At 40.9% G+C, this 19,966-nt stretch overlaps 2 protein-coding genes and 1 long non-coding RNA gene across 4 annotated transcripts in view; 2 read left to right on the top strand and 1 right to left on the bottom strand.

Annotated features, from left to right (window-relative positions):
* The first annotated feature begins 2,368 nt into the window (after positions 1 to 2,368).
* On the top strand, positions 2,369 to 6,301 carry LOC117249886 (2-oxoglutarate receptor 1-like). Its single transcript, XM_033615687.2, has 2 exons — positions 2,369 to 2,649; positions 4,555 to 6,301. The coding sequence occupies exon 2, from the start codon at positions 4,563 to 4,565 to the stop codon at positions 5,574 to 5,576; it is 1,014 nt and encodes a 337-aa protein (XP_033471578.1). The 5' UTR covers positions 2,369 to 2,649; positions 4,555 to 4,562; the 3' UTR covers positions 5,577 to 6,301.
* Positions 6,302 to 6,982: 681 nt separating this feature from the next.
* Positions 6,983 to 19,026, top strand: LOC117250044 (uncharacterized). 2 transcript variants are annotated; one of them, XR_004501047.2, is made up of 5 exons: positions 6,983 to 7,137; positions 7,682 to 7,830; positions 15,773 to 16,065; positions 16,422 to 16,482; positions 18,873 to 19,026. It is a non-coding gene; the product is annotated as an uncharacterized LOC117250044 (long non-coding RNA). The 2 variants fall into 2 exon arrangements; XR_004501046.2 differs by having other exon boundaries at positions 16,419 to 16,482.
* The window catches only part of LOC117250042 (heparan-sulfate 6-O-sulfotransferase 3-B-like), a 32,233-nt gene continuing 22,802 nt past the window's right edge, over positions 10,536 to 19,966 (bottom strand). Inside the window, exon 2 of the mRNA XM_033616005.2 lies at positions 10,536 to 12,013. Coding sequence (XP_033471896.1) covers positions 11,257 to 12,013 — 757 coding nt within the window. The 3' untranslated portion in view covers positions 10,536 to 11,256. The remainder of the gene's footprint in view (positions 12,014 to 19,966) is intronic.

Raw genomic sequence — 19,966 nt, 5'->3', positions numbered from 1 at the left:
TCATTTTTCAGAATGGTGCAGCTGTAAAGGAGATGTGTAAAAGCTGGCATCACACTTACTGAAGCTTAGGGTTAACATGTATTAATGTAAGTAATGGCATATAGTTAGAATTTATACTGCTGCTTTATGTGACTGTGAAAACTTTTACTGGTCTGTGCTGGTACTCGACCTTGAAAGGTTTTGCCGTTTCTTTTACATTTTGAACATTAAGATGTTTTAATCATAAAACTACAAAGGGCAAAATATGCACTCTGCTGAAAATGTGCACATGAAACATTTAAAATGGTTGAAATACAGTTACTGAAAGATGAAGTAGCAGTTAAAATGGAAGGGCTGAACAACCCAGGTGCCAGAAAAATTGTTGCCATTGTACATTTCTGAAAACCATGGACATTACAAATCGGCACGTTATTCTGGAGAGATACGCTGAAACTTTATGTTTCTCGATGTTTCGACAACACTGTAGTCAATGTGTGGTTACATTTAGGCTCAAAACCTTGGCTATGGTTAGGGGAGGATTATGTATTGGCTTGAGGGGCACAATTCTGACGGGACAAGTAGCTATGTAGAGTGAAACCAAAGCTGAATATCATTAATTTGGGAACAATAAGGTGCTCTGATGTGAGCAAGTCAAGTTTGCAAGGTAAAGAAGCACCTTGCCCTCAAGTTAACTGACAGTATTCGGCAATGTGAAAGGTGTCTTTTGTGGTAATGAACCCACAGAGAATTCTCACCCATCTGCAGTGAGCCTGGTCTCACTCAAAAGTCGTCGAAATCCAACACTTGGACAGTGACTTGCGGCATCGGAAACCAATTAAAAAAGCATCTTTAACGTTGGCATGATACGCGGCCGGTTGCCGTTATAGTTTAACAGCGCCTGGCGACGTCAGGGGGAAACGCGATGGGACAAGGACGAAAGTTAAAGCTAAAGCCAAACCCTGTTCTTTTTTCCAAAACCTAACCACGTGATTTTGTTGTTGAAGGAAAAAAACGTCAATTGGCAGTGCTGTACCTACGTATTGCGTTTATTTTGAAAAAGACTGTATGTAAAAGTTAAATTTGTGTATTTTGAAAAAAGACAATGTCTATAAGAGGCAGAACTTGACACAGTGTCCCAGAACGTCAACGACCAATGCGCCCAGGGTACTTTTCACGTTGCATGAGGATGTGGAAAGTCCATGACCAAGACGTCAATCAAAACGTCAACATGTGACAAAGTCAGAGTGAGAGTGTTTTAGCCCTTTTAGCTCATTGTTTTGGCAGAATTTATGGTAGCATTGTGCATTTCTGCAAAGCCCGAATTAGTTACATTTATACATCATAATGTAGCAGAGTCTTTGAAACTTTAAATTTCTTTATGTTTTGTCAATGGTGCAGTTAACGTGCTTAGGTTAAGGCACAAAATACACTTGGTTATGGTTTGGAAAAGATCAAGTTTTGGCTTAAATTGCCCACTTTTGGTGGCAAAATACCAGCTTGAAACAATTTCTTGGTAAAAAGGAACAATCTCTTTTTGTAGCACTATCCCAGCAGAAAACGCAGCAATGGTTGCTAAAGACACCCATATTTGTTGGATAAAACCTGCTGGAAACACAGCTAAAAAAAACAATTGGTGTGGTTTGTTGGTCTTTAACAGTCATGTGCAGCTTAGCAAGTGTCTCCCCTGGGTGTCACACCATTGAAACCCTCTGATAAACCCACTATACTCTACCTGCACAGCACCAAAGAGGAGACAAACAAAATTAGTGACCAGTTTGTGAACTTACTGGAGCAATTAGCAGCTAAGAACCAGGCATTTCCCTGAGGAGCTGGTGGAGACCAAAATAGAGCTCAAAAGAGAGTGAATATTTGACATTAGCTGGTGGACAGAAACATGATTCCAAATGAATGCTTTCATTTTACATTTGTACAACACAAGTGCTGCTACTGGTTGATAACAATACAATTAATTTCCACCACTGTGTTAAAGCTTGCTGCCAGCTGTAAGATTTGCTCACGGCAACATTTAAGATGTGCACAAGTCACTTATATCTTGCACAACATGCACATATTATTCAGTATTAACAGATTTTTACAGATGTTTGGCAGTTGACAGTATTCATTTAAGGTTGCTCATAGAGCTAGTGGAAAACTGTGATAGCTGTTGAAAAGTCTGAGTTTGGGTGACATTTATTTAAGCATTGATTCCCTACATTCTGCAAACTTCCGCATTACTTTAATCAGAAACCAAGGTCTGTGTCTGCACCAAACTTAGCTCTGCAGTCACACTGAGGTCATCGCATGCATGTTTGTAGACATAACAAAGACCTCTGTAGAAACTCCCCAGTTTATTTTTCTGAACAAAAGGTGCACTGGAGAGTTTAATTCCTCACAAACCAATGTGTTGCCAGACCTGATTGGGTAAATAGAGCGACACTTGAGCTTTATCAACTCAAGCATGACACCAGGAAGTTAGTGCACATGGCTGAAGGTGAAGCACACAACGGTGAGCTTTCAAATAAAACTATGCTGGAGTTTCCCCCTGGGTGTTGATGACTGGAAAGGAAGAGGAGAGAGTAGGAGGAGGAGTGACGGAGGAATGAATGTTAAAAAAACAGATGAGACGCTGAAGGCTTGGAGTGAGCACTGGTGAGGACACTGTGACTAAAAGTGAGTAGAAAAATTCATTTTTCAAACTATACCTTTATGATTCAGCCTCTGTATTTTAACACTCAGCTGGATTAAATTAGAATTTGATTAGAGTTTGTGTGTTTTTCCCACAAAATATAATCATTTTAATGAGTACAAGTTCCTGCCTTATGAAATCTGAGTGTACATGCGATGTGTAAATGACACCTCGCACATCTCCTCACATCTATAATGAGAGCAGATTGCACTGCACAGCATTACAGGAAGCTGCCATCAAGCCAGGATGCCATAGGCGCTGTCATATCCTGAGAGGCTTTCAGAAACCAGACTGTTTGACGAGGAAAGAAGAAGGTTTTGTTTGCTGCTTTCCCACTGCGTTTGCCTTGATTGTTTGTTTCTTTCTTAGTCTGCTCGCCTCTGGGTTTCTGTCCCTGCTCTCTACTTCCTTCCTCAAGCAGTAATTGCCAATGACAATTATATGACAGCTGAGGGAAAAGAAATGATGATTAGCTCGTAGCCTATTTTTCCACACAACAACATATGATGTATATGTATTCACCTGAAATTGTAATTTGAAAATCTACAGGAGTGGACTAATCTAATTCAGCATTTAGTCAGTACCTGAAAACATTTACTCTGTACTAATCAATATTTTACTGTAACAGTTAATCAAATGACTATATGTTATGTGGAAGGTGTCCAGGGTATTATGGTATAGTGAGGCAAAGTCCCTCCTTTTCCAGTATCCCCCATTGGACCTAGCCCTGAGGAAAATATGTACAGTTGGCAACAGCAGGAGACAAACAATTATTATTCATCCCATTTAAAGTGAACCATGAATTACACATATGAATTTTGTCAATTAAAGTGATTATTTTTAGTCAAGAGAGTCGCAGTTTATCATAGGTTTGTCGTAGTACTGTAAAGTTTTCAGTAAAATTGCTCAGTGAACTACATCTCTCATCTCACACAATATACTGGTGTGTGTGCATCCCAATATGCACACCGACAGGGACTTCACCTCTGTATTCTCACTGCTCTCATTGCGGTCGCAGGCTCACAGCAGGCATCTATCTCTGGTGAAAACACTCCAGAAATCTACTTTGAAATTTGTGACAAGCTGGTGAAATTAGCAGGTATTTTCAGGAGTTGGTGGAGACCAAAATAGAGCTAAAAGGAGAGTTAATATTGGATTTATGTTGACAAGAAACAGGACTTTACCTGGTTGCTAACAAGTTTGCTATATCAACTTAACAAGGTAATGTTAGTGTTGTTTTTTTGGTTCTGATGACAATATTAAGATGGCAGGCGTCCTCCCACTGTACAAGAAAGAAGCTAAAATATTGCGGATACAGCGGCTGCCATTATGAGCTGGTGACGTCTTTTTGAGCCAGAGTCTGCACAGTAGAGATCCCTGTGGAATCAAGTTCCTGCTGTCGCGTGAGCAGCACCATTGATCATGGGTACACCGATTGGCACACACAGCTGTCAATCATGACACTGCGTCCCCATTATATAGTATAAATTAACTGATTATAGCCAAACTTATCAGAAAAACTAACACTTAAACGTACAACGGGGGGACAACCTAAAATGACGGAAACCATCTTAAAGAAAAATGTATTTGATGTGTACTTTTAGTTTTTAGTTTGGCCCATGTCCCTTTCGCTAACATCGAGGGGGCGAGGTTTATGACCTATACTGCAGCCAGCCACCAGGCGGCGATCAAGAGGTTTTGGCTTCACTTTGGGGAGCTGTCAAGTTGTCCATCTTTATTATATGGTCTGGTTTACATCTTGTTACACTGCCACCATGTGGCTAAAAAACATTGACTTCAGGTTCAGTTTTAAAAATAGTGCAAAAACATACATAATTTCTAATTTATATTTTGTAAATGTGGTTTGTAAAAGTGCTTTTCATACTCAGGCTCAGCCATGGCCAGTATCCTCTACTACGGCGAACTTCACAACTGCACCGACGTGGACCGACTGATGAAACGCTATTACCTGCCTGTCTCCTATGGCGTCATCTTCATCGTGGGCCTAGTGGGCAACGTGACTTCACTTGGTATTTACCTGACGAAGCTGCGTCCCTGGACGAGCAGCAGCATCATCATGGTCAACCTGGCACTGACTGACCTCCTCTACGTCCTCAGTATGCCCTTCCTGATCTACTACTACAGCAATGGGGATTCGTGGACACTCGGCGACTTCATGTGCCGCTTTGTGCGTTTTGGGTTTCATTTTAACTTGTATGGGAGCATCCTTTTCCTGATGTGTCACGCAGTTTTCCGCTACATGGTGGTGATCAAGCCTCTGAGGTCTGCACAGGTGCAGCAGAAGTCTTGGGGTATAATTGCGTGCTCAGCTGTCTGGGTCATCGCCGCAGCTGAAATCACACCCATGTTAACGATGATATCCTTGGAAAAGCGCAACAACAAGACCTACTGCTTAGACTTTGCTAGCACCATACCCGTCGATGACGTGCGGTGGTATGGCTGGCTGCTCACTGCAATCGGATTCCTACTCCCTCTAGTGGTGGTATTCATGTGTTACATTGGTGTAGTGAAACAGTTGGTGAAAGGGCCCTCCTCAACCAGCCCGTGTCGAATGCGAGCACGGCGTGTGACCGTGCTGATCCTGGTGGTGTTTGTGGTGTGTTTTCTGCCATATCACATCCTGCGTGTGTTGCGGATAGAAACTCGAAAGATACCAGAGACGCCGTGCATGGTGGAGCGCATCGTGCATGCAGCATATATTATCTCCAGGCCTCTGGCTGGACTCAACACATTTTTTAACCTGGCATTGTACACTCTGTCAGGTGATAAATTCAGGAGGGCCTTCCTCAGCACTTTTTACTGGGAAAACTTTACGTGGCTGACCAAGGCCAGGTCACTGCTCCACCTGGCCATCATCAGCAAGACAGGCCATGACATGCCTGCTGTATGACTGATAACTGTCCGACACCTGACTTTTGTCTTTGATCTCACTCTGGACTTACCGTAAGTTTACTTACTCAGACACGATACCAGGAAAGCTGAATAACAGCTGTGGCGTCTGCACTGTGTGCCACCCAGAGACAATAAATAGTTTAGTGTGCCAACCCCAGAAATGTAAACATAAATGACTAAGGTTAAAGCTGTAAGAAGTGCATGGTAAGTTAGACACACATGAGAATTGTTTGAATGAATAACACTGAAATGGATTCTTTTGTTTGCAGCCATGAAAATAAAAGGTTTTAGTTTGTGGTCCTAAAACAAGGAAGTATGTTTGCATTCCTGAACTGTGGGTTTCCAGGTCCTTGTCCTTAATAAACACCTGCAGTTTTACAACGCGTTGTATATTTCACCTGTGAATATCTTAACCATGAACATAAAGCTGTTTTTATCATGAAACTACAATGGTTTTGGTTAGTGCACTACATCACACTATTTTTTACAACATGATTGACAAGCTAAAATTAAAGTTTAGTGGTGAACACCTGTAAAAGATTGTAGCTAGTGAGCTCATTTTAGCCTTGTATTAGCCTGATAGTATTTTGTCTGTTTCAAGAATCATAAAATTATCATCTTGTTAGAAAACAAACATCTGTATTTTGTACTGAGTTATATGTAATACAACCATGGATGATAAATAATTACAAGGGCTGTACCAGATATATATGTTTTGTTTTTTTTGTTTTTTACATCAAAGCTTCTATTAAAGTTTTTGAATAAAGCCTTGAATGTCTGTCGACATATTTTTTGACATCACCACCCTAATATGTAAATAAATAAAATCTTAAAACAGAATCCTCAGTTTGAATTAAATGAGTATGTTTTATTGAATCAACTTTATTTAATGAGTAAATATAATTTATAGTAGCGCTGTTCATTAAAGAGGTGTGTGCCTCCCGTTGTGTGCAGCAAGTGGGAGTTGTCCAAATGTTGTTATTGAAAGGCTAAATGCCAACAAACATGGATTAAAGCAGAATAATCCACGAGATAAAAACAATGTTGTGATTTCTGAAAAAAGTAATTTTGACTTTTGGACTTTACAATGCTCTGGAGTTATTGGAAATGTTTGAATGATGCATTGGAAACAATCCTATGCAGCCACCACATCCTTAAATAGTATAACAACAATAATAGTGTAGCCTACTTTTTATAACCTTAAACAAATAATAAATATAATGGAAGCAAATAAATGACAATTGTTTTTAGTTAATTAGTATTAACAGTTACTGTATAGTGGAAGATAACACTGTTGATTTTACTGTTTAACAGTGTGTACTGTTCCTTTAAGAAGAGCAGCGGTAACAGCCAATCAGTGTAACTGTATCGCCGCGTGCTGGTGACAGAGGAGGAGTGCGCGAGACAGACATCGCGAGCCGGTGAAAGGTGAAGGAAATAAAACGAAAGACACATATTTGAGGAATAAAACTTTTTTTTCTATTTTTGGAGGATTTTGTGTTCAGCCTCTTTCTACGCTGCTGGTTTCTGGCTCTGTCTAAGTTTTTAACAAGGATTTGGTGAGTGACAATTATTTTTCTGTGTCAGTTAGCATGCTGTTTCCTTGTTTTTTAAGCTAAATGCTCAGCCGAAATTGCCTTTAGCTAAATGAGACAGTGTAGATAACTTACTAATGGGCACTTTGTGTTTTGTTTTCTTTGTGTAAACCAAAGTGAAAAGCTAAACGCAACAGGCATGGTCAAGTTCAGCCTTATTAGTAAAGTGAGGTGAACGGCGCCGCCATTTTAAGGATGCAGTCTCTGGCAAATAGAGATACCACTCAGAATGAGCCACCGACACAATGGGCGCATGCGCATGGAGGCACATTCTGATAGCTGTTTCCGACAGAATGAGCTACTCTACATGGACAGAGGTAGTGGTCCATCCCAATAGAGCTGCCCCTACTGGTAGGTCAATCTGAGCAAGTAGCTCTATTTGTCAGACAGGTTTAATCTAACATTAACCTGCATTTAGGTGCTAGTCCTCCTGAAGTACTTTCTTTAGCTATGAAATATGTACGTAAGACTAAAACATTTGTGTGTATATTTCACTATTATACAACAGGCCAGGTTTTGGTTGTGAGGATCGTTCTGAAGCTGGAGAATGAAGATGGCAGCCACCTGTAGGAAAAATAGTGTTGGACAGGCGTCTGCTTCCTCAGGACCAACCTACACTCCAAGGATTAAGACACTGATTCTTTCACCTGAGTCATGGTAGGACTAAACTTTTAATATTTATCTATCAAATACACCGATCAGACAAAACATTAAACTACTGTTAGGTGAAGTGAATAACACTGATCATCTTGTTACGATGCAATGTTCTGCTGGGAAACCTTGGGTCCTGGCATTGATGTGGATGCAACTTGCCACATACCACCCATCCAAACACTGTTACAGACCAAGTACTCCTGCATGGCAATGGCCTTCCTTGATGGTAGTGGTTACCCCAGCAGGACAATGCATCATGCCCCACAGCAAATACAGTTCAGAAATGGCCTGATGAACTTGACAAAGGGCTCAAGACAATTCCCCAGATCCCAATCTGATTGAGCACTCATGGGATGTGCCAGTATCCCAGAGGTATCCCTGATCCACAGTGGGGCCTCCTTGGACAGAACTTGGCTCTGGATACAGGACCTCTGGTGGTGTGTTTGGCACCAGGGCGGTGGTGGCAGATCCCTTGAGCCCTGTGGGTTTGTGAAGTGGGGTACTAGCATGTCCCAAAAATGCTTGATCAGATTGGGATGTTGGGATTTTGAAAGCCAGATCGAAACCTTGAGCTCTTCATCACGTTCCTCAGGCTATTCCTGAACCGTTTTTGCAGTGTGGCAGGGTGCATTGTCCTACTGGGGAGGCCATAGGGATGGAGGAGTGCCATTGTCATGAGGGGGTGTGCTTGTTTGGGTTGGTGGAGCGTGTCAAGTGGCATCCACATGGATGGCAGGACCCAAGGTTTACCAGCAGAACATTGCATCATAAAAAGATGGTCAATGTTACTTATCTCACCTGTCACTGGTGTCTGAATTTTTTTTGCCTGATTAGTAATGCCAACAGGTTGTGTGACTGTAAATTCAAAACTTGTGAACTGGTAAAGTAAAAAATGAGAAGTGGGTGAAGTCAAAGAGAAATTAGAAAACAACTTAAAGGACCCTAAGTTAAAATTATCTCTTGAACTCAAATAGATTTAAATCAAACTAAAAGAAGATTAAATGGTGAAATACTTGGGTTTTGTTCTGGATGGTTTTAAGGGATAATAACCCACAATTCCTTTGTGTGTGTGTGTGTGTGTGTGTGAGATGTGTGATTTGCTACTAATTTATGTTTTTTTAATACAAAATTTTCTACATAAATAAGCCAGCAGTTCAGACATATCCCTTGCTCTGTGGTCTGTAAATTCCCGAGAGCTACTTACAAACTGCCTCTCTGAACCTAGAGTCTGAACATATAAATGTAACATATTTGTGGTTTGCAGAAATGTAAAATGCCAAAATTTTCTTCTGGCGCCTGGGCTACCAAAAGAGCCTTGGTTACTAGTTTACTAGTAACTTTTCAATGTGTTTCTTAAGAGGTTGCTTTTTCTGAATTCATCATTTAATTATTTTTGCATTTCCTTAGTCCCCGGTACTTTGAAAATGGAAGGAAATTTTCAAATGATAGGAAAACCAGACTATATCAATCATCATGGTTTGCTGCATTTGTCTCCCCAACAGTGTGATAAAATGATTTTACAGCCCACCAACACCTCCTGCAGCTACTGATCTGTGAAAGACTCTGAGGTTGTGTCTGAGCACTTAGCCGAGTTCTCTTTGCAGATGCATTCACCTTCCCCATGAGCTAACAAGGCAGGCAGCACATTCCTCATTTTGAAAGCCTACATCCTGCTTTCTATGTTGCTGTATAGACAGAGGGAGAGAGCTGGCGACAGGGTTCTGAAATGTTTCGCTACTCAGAAAAAATCTTTGAGAACAAAAAACATCCGTTTATCTTCATCTAACACAAACCTCCCGGAACAAATTCTCCCTGTCAACAGAGAGACATGATCCGTAGATAAAGGAAGCTGTTACACTATTTGTCCAAACTGCTTCATCCTGGATACCATATGTCACCCTGCTGCAATACCCGGTTTGTGGTTCAGAGCACAATTCAAAACAATTAGAGAGCTGTGTCAAATAACAGGGACTCTTATGATATAAGGAGGAATTAATGTAACATTTTAAGGTGTCACTTCTCTGTGTGCATGAGTGCATTGAGAAGTAAAATCCAGCATCATTATCACAGGCTTACATAATTCTAATCTTTCTCTGTTGCATGCTGTGCAAGTAGAATAGAGACTGCAGCTGGGGATGGAGAGGCTATTTTGGTCTGTGGACATAGCCATTTCCTTTTCTGCCTCCTGACTGATCTCCTCCTCATCCTCATTTTCCTCCTCGTGAACAAAACGTCTGTGTGGAGTGGTCGGGGAAGTGCTTATTACAGCCACAATGTTCCAGAAGCAGGATATTAATATGAATCATCCCAGCACCTAACATCTCAAAGGCACGTCTGTAGAAATGTGTTGAAATAGATTGTTTTTCTAGCAGAGTGCAAATGGAGCAGAGTACTGTATGTTTGTCAGATTATGGAGGAGAAAGCATTCAGCAAGCCAATTGGTTTCCTCTATTTTCTGCTGTGCTAGAGTCATGGTCAATTGAACTTTAAATGATCAATTTGGAAGCGAAGAGCTTGTGATCAATGCACTAATGGTGGAAATACCAATGTTCCCTGTCTGTGATGTAAGAGCGCTGAAACTGGCTCTGACAGCCTGTCTTTCAGGCCCACAGCTCTCCTCTCTCCTTCTCGAAGGAAAAAAAAAGCCTCATCAGTGTGTGTCAGTGTGTCTGTGCGTGCGAGGATATAGAAGAAGTTGGCACACCGCATGAAGATTTCAGATTTTTATGGTGAGGACATGCTGTGAAAAAGGATCAAGGTAGAACACGTTCATGTACACATGCGTACCAGAGAGAGTCCATCAAGGACACATTTACATCACTGGATGCTGCATATTTTTTATTGAACACATTTCCTGCGAGAGATTGCCGTTCTGTATATTGCAGCTTAATCAGTCAGAGAGGGAAAAAAACACACTGCAGACTATTGCCAAGTTTGTGCTTTGATATTCTTATGAAGCCAAACACCACAGAGTAACTACAAGATTTCACTGATCAACACGGCGCTAGATCACAAACATGACACAGAGGATCCTTCAAGTCATTCACCATTTTTAAAATAGACTAAAATTGGCCTTCCTCATGAAGCATTTTTTTTTTTTTACTAATTATTAGCGAAATTTAGGAAACGTTTTCACCGCTTTGAGGACATTCAAAGCACTTGCTAATGAATAAATAAATACATTTCACAACTGCAGTGCCAAAAATAGCCATGAGAAAAAAACAAAATACAAAACGTTTATGTTGCCATGACAAATACATCCATCATAAATATTAAGACACTGTTCGGCAGTCCAACAGAGAGCTATGAGGCTATGAGGGCAGGAGGTTTTGGCAGATTCACAGCAGAGGAGCGACAGGGAGGAGAGTAAAGCACAATGAATCAAATAGCGATCAGTCAGTTCATTGGTTTTTAGTCCCCGTGTCCTCCTCACCACCTCACCACCTGGCTGCTGTAGTCCTCTGTCGTGGCTACCTCCTCTAGCCCCTTCATCTGCTCCTCTTCCTCCTCCAATCCTCCTCCTCCTCCTAGTCTCCACAGCTCAGCCAGATAGGTCCTGTGCAGCCGCTGCCTCTGCTGCCTCTCCTGCCACCTCCTCAGACGCTCCTCCTGGTGCTGCCTCTGCCGGTTGTACTGGTAGCGCCGAAGGAAGAGCTCCTTGGCGTACTCGTACAGCTCCATATCGAGGGCATTCAGCCCTTCAATGCGCCACCGCACCTTCTCGCTGATTCCCACGCTGGCGGCGCGCGTGCTGTTGATCTGCGTGAAGGCCCGGATGAATCGCAGGCCGAACGTCCGCTCGAACAGGTACTGCGTCTTGCGCTGGAACTCTGTCAGGCCATAGAAAGCCATGTTGCGCAGGTTGGCTTTGGCGCTGGCAAGCAGGACGCGGCCTCGCTCCAGCTCGCTCTGGGACGACATGTTGTAGCAGCCCACCAGGCTGAGGTCCGCCAGCATGCGGACCTGCCGGTTGTTGGCAAGGTTAGAAGGGCAGCTCATGAAGTCCACCAGGGGCACGCCTGTCCAGTCTTCACCGCTGTAGCAGGCGGGGAGCTCATCCTGAGTAGGCGGGCGGCCATCACACATGTGGAGGGCGGTTTTCCAAGTGGCCCCACGCTGCACATGCTTCCACTCACTGAGGTAGCGTGACACAGGGTCCCGTAGCATGGTGATGTAGTAGAAATTCCTGCAGAGACAGATAAAGAGATACATAAGACAATGTGTGTAGTAGGCACATGAGCTCAAGGATACGTCCAGAATGCCTTTCTTTGACGTAACGGAGTAATTCAACATTCTGGCACATACACTAATTACTTTTTATTTCCAAAAGTTATGAGACAATCAAAACCACTCTCATGTCTGAATGCTAAATATGAAGCTACAGCCTTTTACAGTACGTTTAGCTTAGCATAAAGACCTACTTTTTGACCTTTGCATGTAGGGGTGGGAAAAACAATTGCGATTTTGTTTTTACGATTTTTCAAAAACAATTTTATAATGCTTTGGTTAATATAATTCAAATTTATTGTGGTCTAAAAGCAAGGTGACATCATATCCCTTTCAAGAAAAACAAAGCCAAAGCAAGAAAGCAGAAAATGGTGGATGGTCTGAGGACAGAATTCAACCATGGTATGAACAAACTTTCTGTTGCTGCTGTTACACAGATTAGACAGGTTGGCACCAGCTGAGTCGCTAAACCACTACTGGAAAATAATCTCCTAGCAGTGGGGAGTGAAACTGAGGAACCGCAGGGTGGCTGGTTAGCTAATTGTTGTCTCATTTGTGGTCTGATAAACATAGAGAGAGAAAAAGCAGGGTATTTAACTTTTTCCTATGATCTAGTGTTACATAAGTAAAACAAAAATTACAATAAATCATAACATTGAATTACAGTGCTTAAAAATCGTAATAGATATCCAATCAGTACCCAAGTATCATGTTGAATCCGGAGATACACATATCTTCCCAGCCATATTTGCACAGATAACATGAATTTTATTTTAGTCAAACAGCCCCGGCATTTTGTTTTAAAACAACATCTTAGACTGAATTACGCCAGCATTCAGTATTTAGTTTGGATGTGTGCAGTGAATGATTCAAAGGTTGAAGAAACTGTCTGACAAAACACCATGAGCCACATCTTCAACACAGTGAGGGAGGATGAAACTATACATCAAATTTCTCATATCCTGCCGCAGTTAAAAAAGAAATATGAGCAGGAAGAAATACCACAGCACTGGAAGTCTATAGAGCGAACAGAGAGTGTGATTAGGGTTTAAATGAAAAACATCATCGAGTGCGTCTGAGGGTGTTAGAGAATAATGACACAGAAAGCAATGCAAACCTAGCAGGTAAAGCATTTAATATCCTGCAGATGTGAAATTATTTTTGTTTTTGTCACACCAATTTGCTCCTGCCTACCTCTGGTAATGAGTTTTTTTTCATCTCCAGCACCTTTCGTGTATCTGGATCGCTCTGATCTGCCACGAACAACGCTTCAAAAAATTGCTGTAACCCAGCTGCGCACAAATCTTTCAACCAACAAACACAGCTTTCCGCTCTTATCTATTGAGTTCAGAGATGACCAGCATAACAGCAAGGTGACTGAAGGAGTCAGCGCCGGGAGAATTTCAGCCATTTTCAAAAAGTTTTTCAAAAGGAACACAACATAGATAAAAGGGAAATTGAAAACGTTCATCTTGTGCGCAAAGATCACTGTGACCTTACGATGTCAGAGACAGCAACCAAATATAAAGCCCAAATAAAAAGCTGAACATTTTATTTCTTTCATTCCTCAGGGCTGCAGTTTATTTTCCAGGAGCTTTCATTCAACAGTTAAATAAAGAAATCAGATTCAAGGACATTCTGCAGCAATATTGCTCTGGAAAATTCTCTTTCAAACCCTACAACAAGAGTGATCACTTTCCCTTTTTCCCTATATGCACTCTTATAACTTGTTGATGCCTCTTTCTTGGACTACCTGTTACCCTGCTGGTGTACAGCAGTGTTTTCCATTCGATTTTCTCTCCTTGTGAGTAAGTCTCTGTGGACTGAATTTGGCTGAGAAGAGCACAGACTGCTGGATGAGCTCCCAAAAATCAGATCCCTTACGGTTTGTGGGTTTCTCAGTACCTGAGTGAGTGTGTGTGATTAGGTGAAGGCAAGTTTGGACTATTTGTTTTGACAAAAGCAGTGCCAAGAAACACACTGGCGTATCTCATGGTGAAATACCAAATTTGAGTGAGTGACTAATTTCTCTTTTTATTAATAAACCAAGAAGCCCTCCGCAGTTTTATTAACGCCCTTTTTGCTACAACACAGTAGGAAAAACTGGTAATAACCACAAATAATTATAAATCTTTCTTGCTCTGTGTGACTCTTATCAGTTACTCAGGGCCTGTATGAAAGTTATTTTTGTGGGGAGACAGATGAACCTTTCAGTTTTCCCCCCTTTTCTTGTATCTGTGACTTCTCTCTTAAATTCCTCAAACACAAAAAATGTTATTTAGCAGTCCAGTAAGTATAAATGATACCTTTAACTTTGTAACTGTAACACCCTCCACTCTGTGTCTTGATATAATACATCGGTATAGAGAAATCAAGATGATGTGCCCTGATTTAAACATTTACGTAGATTAATTTAATCTAAGATTAGTTCTAATCAGAGTTTTGGAAAACAAGGTTTAAAATGCCTCAATCCAGATTTAAAATTTAAGCAGGGTTTTGTTGCACAATTAAAGCTAATCGCCATTTAGAAAATCCATGTTTATTGATGCAAACTACAATTAAATAGAGTTCAATCAATATGGAGATGCTTGCTTACCCAAAATAAAATAAGTAATTTAACTTTCAGCTGCTCTTTATTCCTTAACAAAATTCCACAGTGTTTATTAGCTAGCTAAAAAGTCAGTTAGCCTAAGAGTAATGTTACCCATGATGACTTGGCAGGAAGTTCCAATTTCTCCTCTTTTGAGAAAGAACTTGCTGGAAGAATTAATGGAGCAAAACTGCCAAATAATAGAAGTTTAAAACAAACAAAAAAGGACAACAGCACAGTATGGAAAAGGGAGACTGCCTGGCAGCAACTGGCAGAGAGTTGTAACTTCTCTTTCTTTCACTGCCATGTTTAACAGTTGCGCCAATCTCCTGTGAAGCTTCACAACAGTTTTCTTGCTGAACCAGTATCTTGAAAGAAGTTCAGCACAATCATAAAACTCAATTGGGTTAACTCTGTCCCTTAACTCTCTTCGAAGCAGTACTATTTTGCTTAATCCATCTGGAAAAGGCAGCCATTTTAAAAGTTACACCTCCTCAAGAGCAAGTTTAATGTTTAAAGAGATGTTAAAATTGAATCTTTTTTGATTTTATGCTAGTTTTAAAATGTGATGCAACTTGATAGTATCATTTAATCAGGTTTAAGTTAATCTTTGTTGTTCCAACCCAGCCTTAGTCTCTTGATAGAACATAAATTTTCACAATAAGTGCCACCAATGTGTTTGGCAAACAAAATGCCATGCTAACAAAGTGTTGTTGTTATAGAAAAGATGATTTAAGTGGTTCTACATTTCATCGTGGACTGACAACTACAGACAACCACAGTCAACATGTTTTATCTCACGACACTGATTAGTAAAGCAATTGGCAATATGCGATGCTGAACGTGCATCATATTATATTTATGTAACACTTGTATTCCAGTCCTACACTCTGTTCTAAAGCAGAATTGCAGAGCAAGTGTACAGGAAAATAAAGCACTCTTTGTTGGAGTTAATGTTCAATCACATGTGTGCTATCTTTCAAAGCAAACATATTGGTCCTATCAGCTCCTTATGTGATTATTCGGAGAAAATAAAGCCATGAAGCCATAGAAATCACTCCCCCTTTTCTGACGACCTCTCCCCCCTAGTAACTTTCATACAGTCCCTCATGCCTGCTGTCATTTCAGAACATGCAGTTCCCTCCCTGTCCAGCAGTTGTCCTCAGTGTGTTGCCACCTTTCAACATCAACTGTCCCCCCACACCCACCTGCACACCTGCTCCACATTCCCTCATCAGCTCCCCAGCATACCTGGCCTTCAGTTATTGTTTGCTGCCATCTGTGCTGCCAAAGTGTTCCAGCCTTTTTGTCCTCCTGTTCCTGCTCGCTTTGATAATGACCCCTTACCTGCTTTGTTGCCCACCTGCTTTGCCACACTGGACCACCTGTTCTGACTGCCTGTTAACCAAACTCTGTTTTCAGTAAGTTTTGCTTTTACCTCAGCTGTTTCGTCTGCAAGATGTGCATTTGAATGCTGTGGAGTGAGCCTTTGCAAATATTTAAATAGCACAACTAAAAACTTTCTGATTAAATTTTTGTAAAGGATAGATTCAAAAAATGAAGCCAAAAAGCCTGATATTATAGTTATGCACCTATCACAGATAGCTCATTATCGGGGTATACATTTTCTGATATGCGTGGACATGAAAACATTTTTTCCATAACATATATTGCTGAAAACAATGCTTGGGGTGATTTATCCAGCAAAGTGCGCTCCGACTCCATTGTATACAATGCTCTTAGCACTGTGTGGCCCATCCTCTTGTAATGTTAGCAGAGAGTGTCGCACTCACAGCTGATCAGACGCCAGCGGAGCGGAGTGGAGCAGTCTCTTCATGGTAAGTTGTCAGCTAGTTTGTGAAATATATATTGGAAAGTTAATAAACAATGACACCACCATTTTCCCTTTAATGTTAACATTTTCCTTGAAAAGTGTCCACGTCACTCATGCTTATCACATCTATCTGTTTGCTATGTTAGCAAGGTAGCTAGTGTTAGCCACCTATAGTTTGTCAGTACAGTCATGACGCAGATTGAAAACAGTGTCCCCATTTTTTATCAACTTCACAACAAGCTTATTGTAACGTTACTCATTTGCTACATTAGCTAACTAGTAGGGTTGGGTACCGAAACGCTGTACTTTTTGTACTTGGTACCGATTCACGTCGGTACTACCGAGTACCGATTCACTTGAAATGAATCGGTGCCAAATTTCGGTACCTGAGGTGGAGGCAGAGCAAGAGCGCATGACTTGCACCTCAGACTCAGCACCAATGGCGACAAAAAAAATGTGCAGACAAAAGTTCACGTGCAGCACTGTTCCTAAATGTTCTCAACAAAATGTTGAAACTGAGAAGTTTAGACTATGGGCCCGAACAACGCATAGTGCGTCCAAATTCACACCCTTTCTTCTCTGTGGATTTTCTCCAGGGCCGTGCGTCATAGCGAGAAGCCACGCATATCAGCGGAAACAGCAGAACTGTAGCTTTCCGACAAGGCCTGGCACTTGTCGGTAATCCAATGTTTTCACAGCGAAAAAAATTGATAAAAGTTACAATAAAATGATGTATAACAGAGCTTTCATACAGCTTTGCACACACATTACTGTTGGATGGATTACTCACGAACGCAGGCTCGCACAGAAATGCCACGCATATCACATGAAAGCGCAGGACCACACACATCATTGTGCTGTCATCCCATCACGCTATAAATCCAGATCTATTGTCTACAAAATAAAAACCTGACGAATTTCTTTACAATCCATTATACAGATCTTGTTATCAGTCACTTCATATAGTGAGGAATATCGTATCTTACCACGTCTTAGGCTTGCGTGTGTTTCTCCCTGTCTATCCACATTTGTAGTCCGGCTTTCAAGATGCAAATATTTCCATATTGTCCAGTTGACACTCCATCAAACTTTGTATGACAAGACAAGCGCACTTCACCTTTGCACACCCAGACAACTGCAGCCTAATTATGCATGCTGACAGGGCCGTAGTCACCATATACATTGAGGGAGACACGTGCCCCCCCACCAATGCCCAAAATGTCCCCCCAATATATAACTGAAACTGAAAAACAAATATTATCTTGGAGAACATCATTGCACTTGGTTGACTATTTTTCTATGATCTTAGATGTAAATATTGCATGTGTCTTTCAGATAAAACACATTTTTGACTTGTGAATGAGTCAGTGGAATTTCTTGCAATGATGAAAAAATACTGGCAATCATGTCCGCCTGGCACAAACCACATGTTTTGGATAACTGTGAAGTGACAGAATGTCCCACCATCATGGTTTTTATATTGCCAGATTCCAGAGAGTCTCCCCATTTCATATATGGCAGAATATGTCAACTTCCAACTTGCTATGGTGAGATACATGTAAAAATGTAAGAATTTAGTAACACAGATTTGTTTTTTTCATTGATATAAAAATTAATATAAAATACAGGCACATAGAAGGACATGGAATGATGGCAAATCTGGTTAGCCCAGATTGTCCTGAAAAAAAAACAAGATATAGCATATGTATGTAGCCTTTATAATGACTGTGATATGAGCTTAAAAGTAAAGGAAGTAAAAATACCCCAAAAAGGCCTAGGGCCCATAGGGTTAAAAAGTACCGAAATAAGGTACCATTTGATACTGGTACCGAATTCCAGATACCGGTACCAGTACCGTATTGGTTCAATTATGAACGGTACCCAACCCTACTAACTAGCTAATCACATAGCTCCTTTGTACCATGACAGACAAGTGGAAGCTAATGAACGAGCATGTATTCACACCAGACTGTTTTGTTCAGGCATCAAAGTTTGGTACAAACCCCAACCCAACAGCTGCAGTTGTCGCATTTACAAAAATTTAAATGTGTTCAATGAAATAATGATTTAGAATAGGAACAAGTGTGTAGCATCAATCATGTAGCTGGCTGGTTTAGTAGAGAGCAGTGGTGGAAAGTAACTAAGTCGGTCAGATTTACTCAAGTACTGTACTTTGGTTAATTTAGAGGTACTTGTACTTTATCTCAGTATTTCCATTTTTGGCTACATTATACTTCTACTCCACTATAGCAGTACATTTTATTCAACTACATTTATTTCACAACTGTAGTTGCTAGTTACTTTTCGGATCAATATTATATGTAAAATATATGATGATTTAAAAGGAACAGCTCAAATAAAATGTTTGTTTTTTTTAACTCTTATCGCCTACAGATGACTGAAACAGTGTGGGATTACATCTCCTAAGATGTTGTTCTTGTCTGCAAATACCTGCAAAGCAAAGACAAGCCAGGCATCTAGCAAAACCAGCCATTTGTTCATTTCTAGAATTTGTTGACAGTGTGTTATAATGTCAAGTTTTCTTCAATAAAGTCATTTTCTAAAGAAAGCAGCCTTCTGAGTATCTTTGCATGGTCATATTGGTGCCAAATCAGAAGACAAACCACATAGAAAAGCCTATTTTTATTCTGGCTCAAAAATTCAATATACTAATTTTTCTCTCTAATATCGTTATCGATTTCGGTTTCAAAAATCCCAAATTGGTTGGGCACTCGTTAGGGCTTTATAAAAAGGTAGCAATTAGGTGCCAGACTATAAGCAGCAGGCATCCAAGAGACAGAGCTGAAAACGTGCAAATATAGCAAGGTGAAACACCTCTTTCTGGAAGGCATGTTTACGAAGAGTCACAGACAACTCTGCATAATACAGTGTGCTTTTAAAATGCATTGATCGCCATCAGTTAAGTTGTTTTACTCTAAATTTGCAGTGTAGCCTAGTTAATGTACTGGAGCTTTGACAACAAGAGCATCTGTACAGCTGTGATTGTTTTGAGTTCACTGCTTAAGTGAGAAATTAGATTAATTGTGAGAGAAGTTGTGTTGCTGAGCAAAGAGTGCACAGCCAAACAGCCTTAAAAGGTCCACAATTTAGCAATTATTGCCAGACGGCAGATATCAATCAGCTGTGATATATACTTAAGTGAGTGCCATGATGATATCATGGCAGAACACATACGCAGACAGGCACACCACCCAGAGATAATGGCCATCCACAGTGGAAGCTAAGTGAATTACCCTGCCATCTTCACCGGGTTGAATGGACAGCACTAGATGGATGGACACACACGAGCGCCTCACAAAGCGTTCCTTTGTTGTACTTCCTGGAAAACAGCTCAGTCTTTTCCTCCTCCTGTGCCTATCATCTATCTGTACAGCTAACCGCGAGACAGCCAGATCAATAAATGTCCATGCAACCCCGCCTTTCTGCGTCTGTGCTTTCATCATGACCTATTGACAAAGACCAGCAAA

This window comes from Epinephelus lanceolatus, chromosome 24 (assembly GCF_041903045.1).
Source record: "Epinephelus lanceolatus isolate andai-2023 chromosome 24, ASM4190304v1, whole genome shotgun sequence".
In the NCBI taxonomy this organism is placed as follows: Eukaryota; Metazoa; Chordata; class Actinopteri; order Perciformes; family Serranidae; genus Epinephelus; species Epinephelus lanceolatus.
The sequence above is the reverse complement of the archived record's forward strand: the minus strand, read 5'-3'. Positions and strand labels throughout refer to the sequence as shown.

Coding starts and splice junctions, on each gene's coding strand:
- LOC117249886 (XM_033615687.2), top strand. CDS start 4,563: ATGGCCAGTATCCTCTACTACGGCGAACTTCACAACTGCACCGACGTG.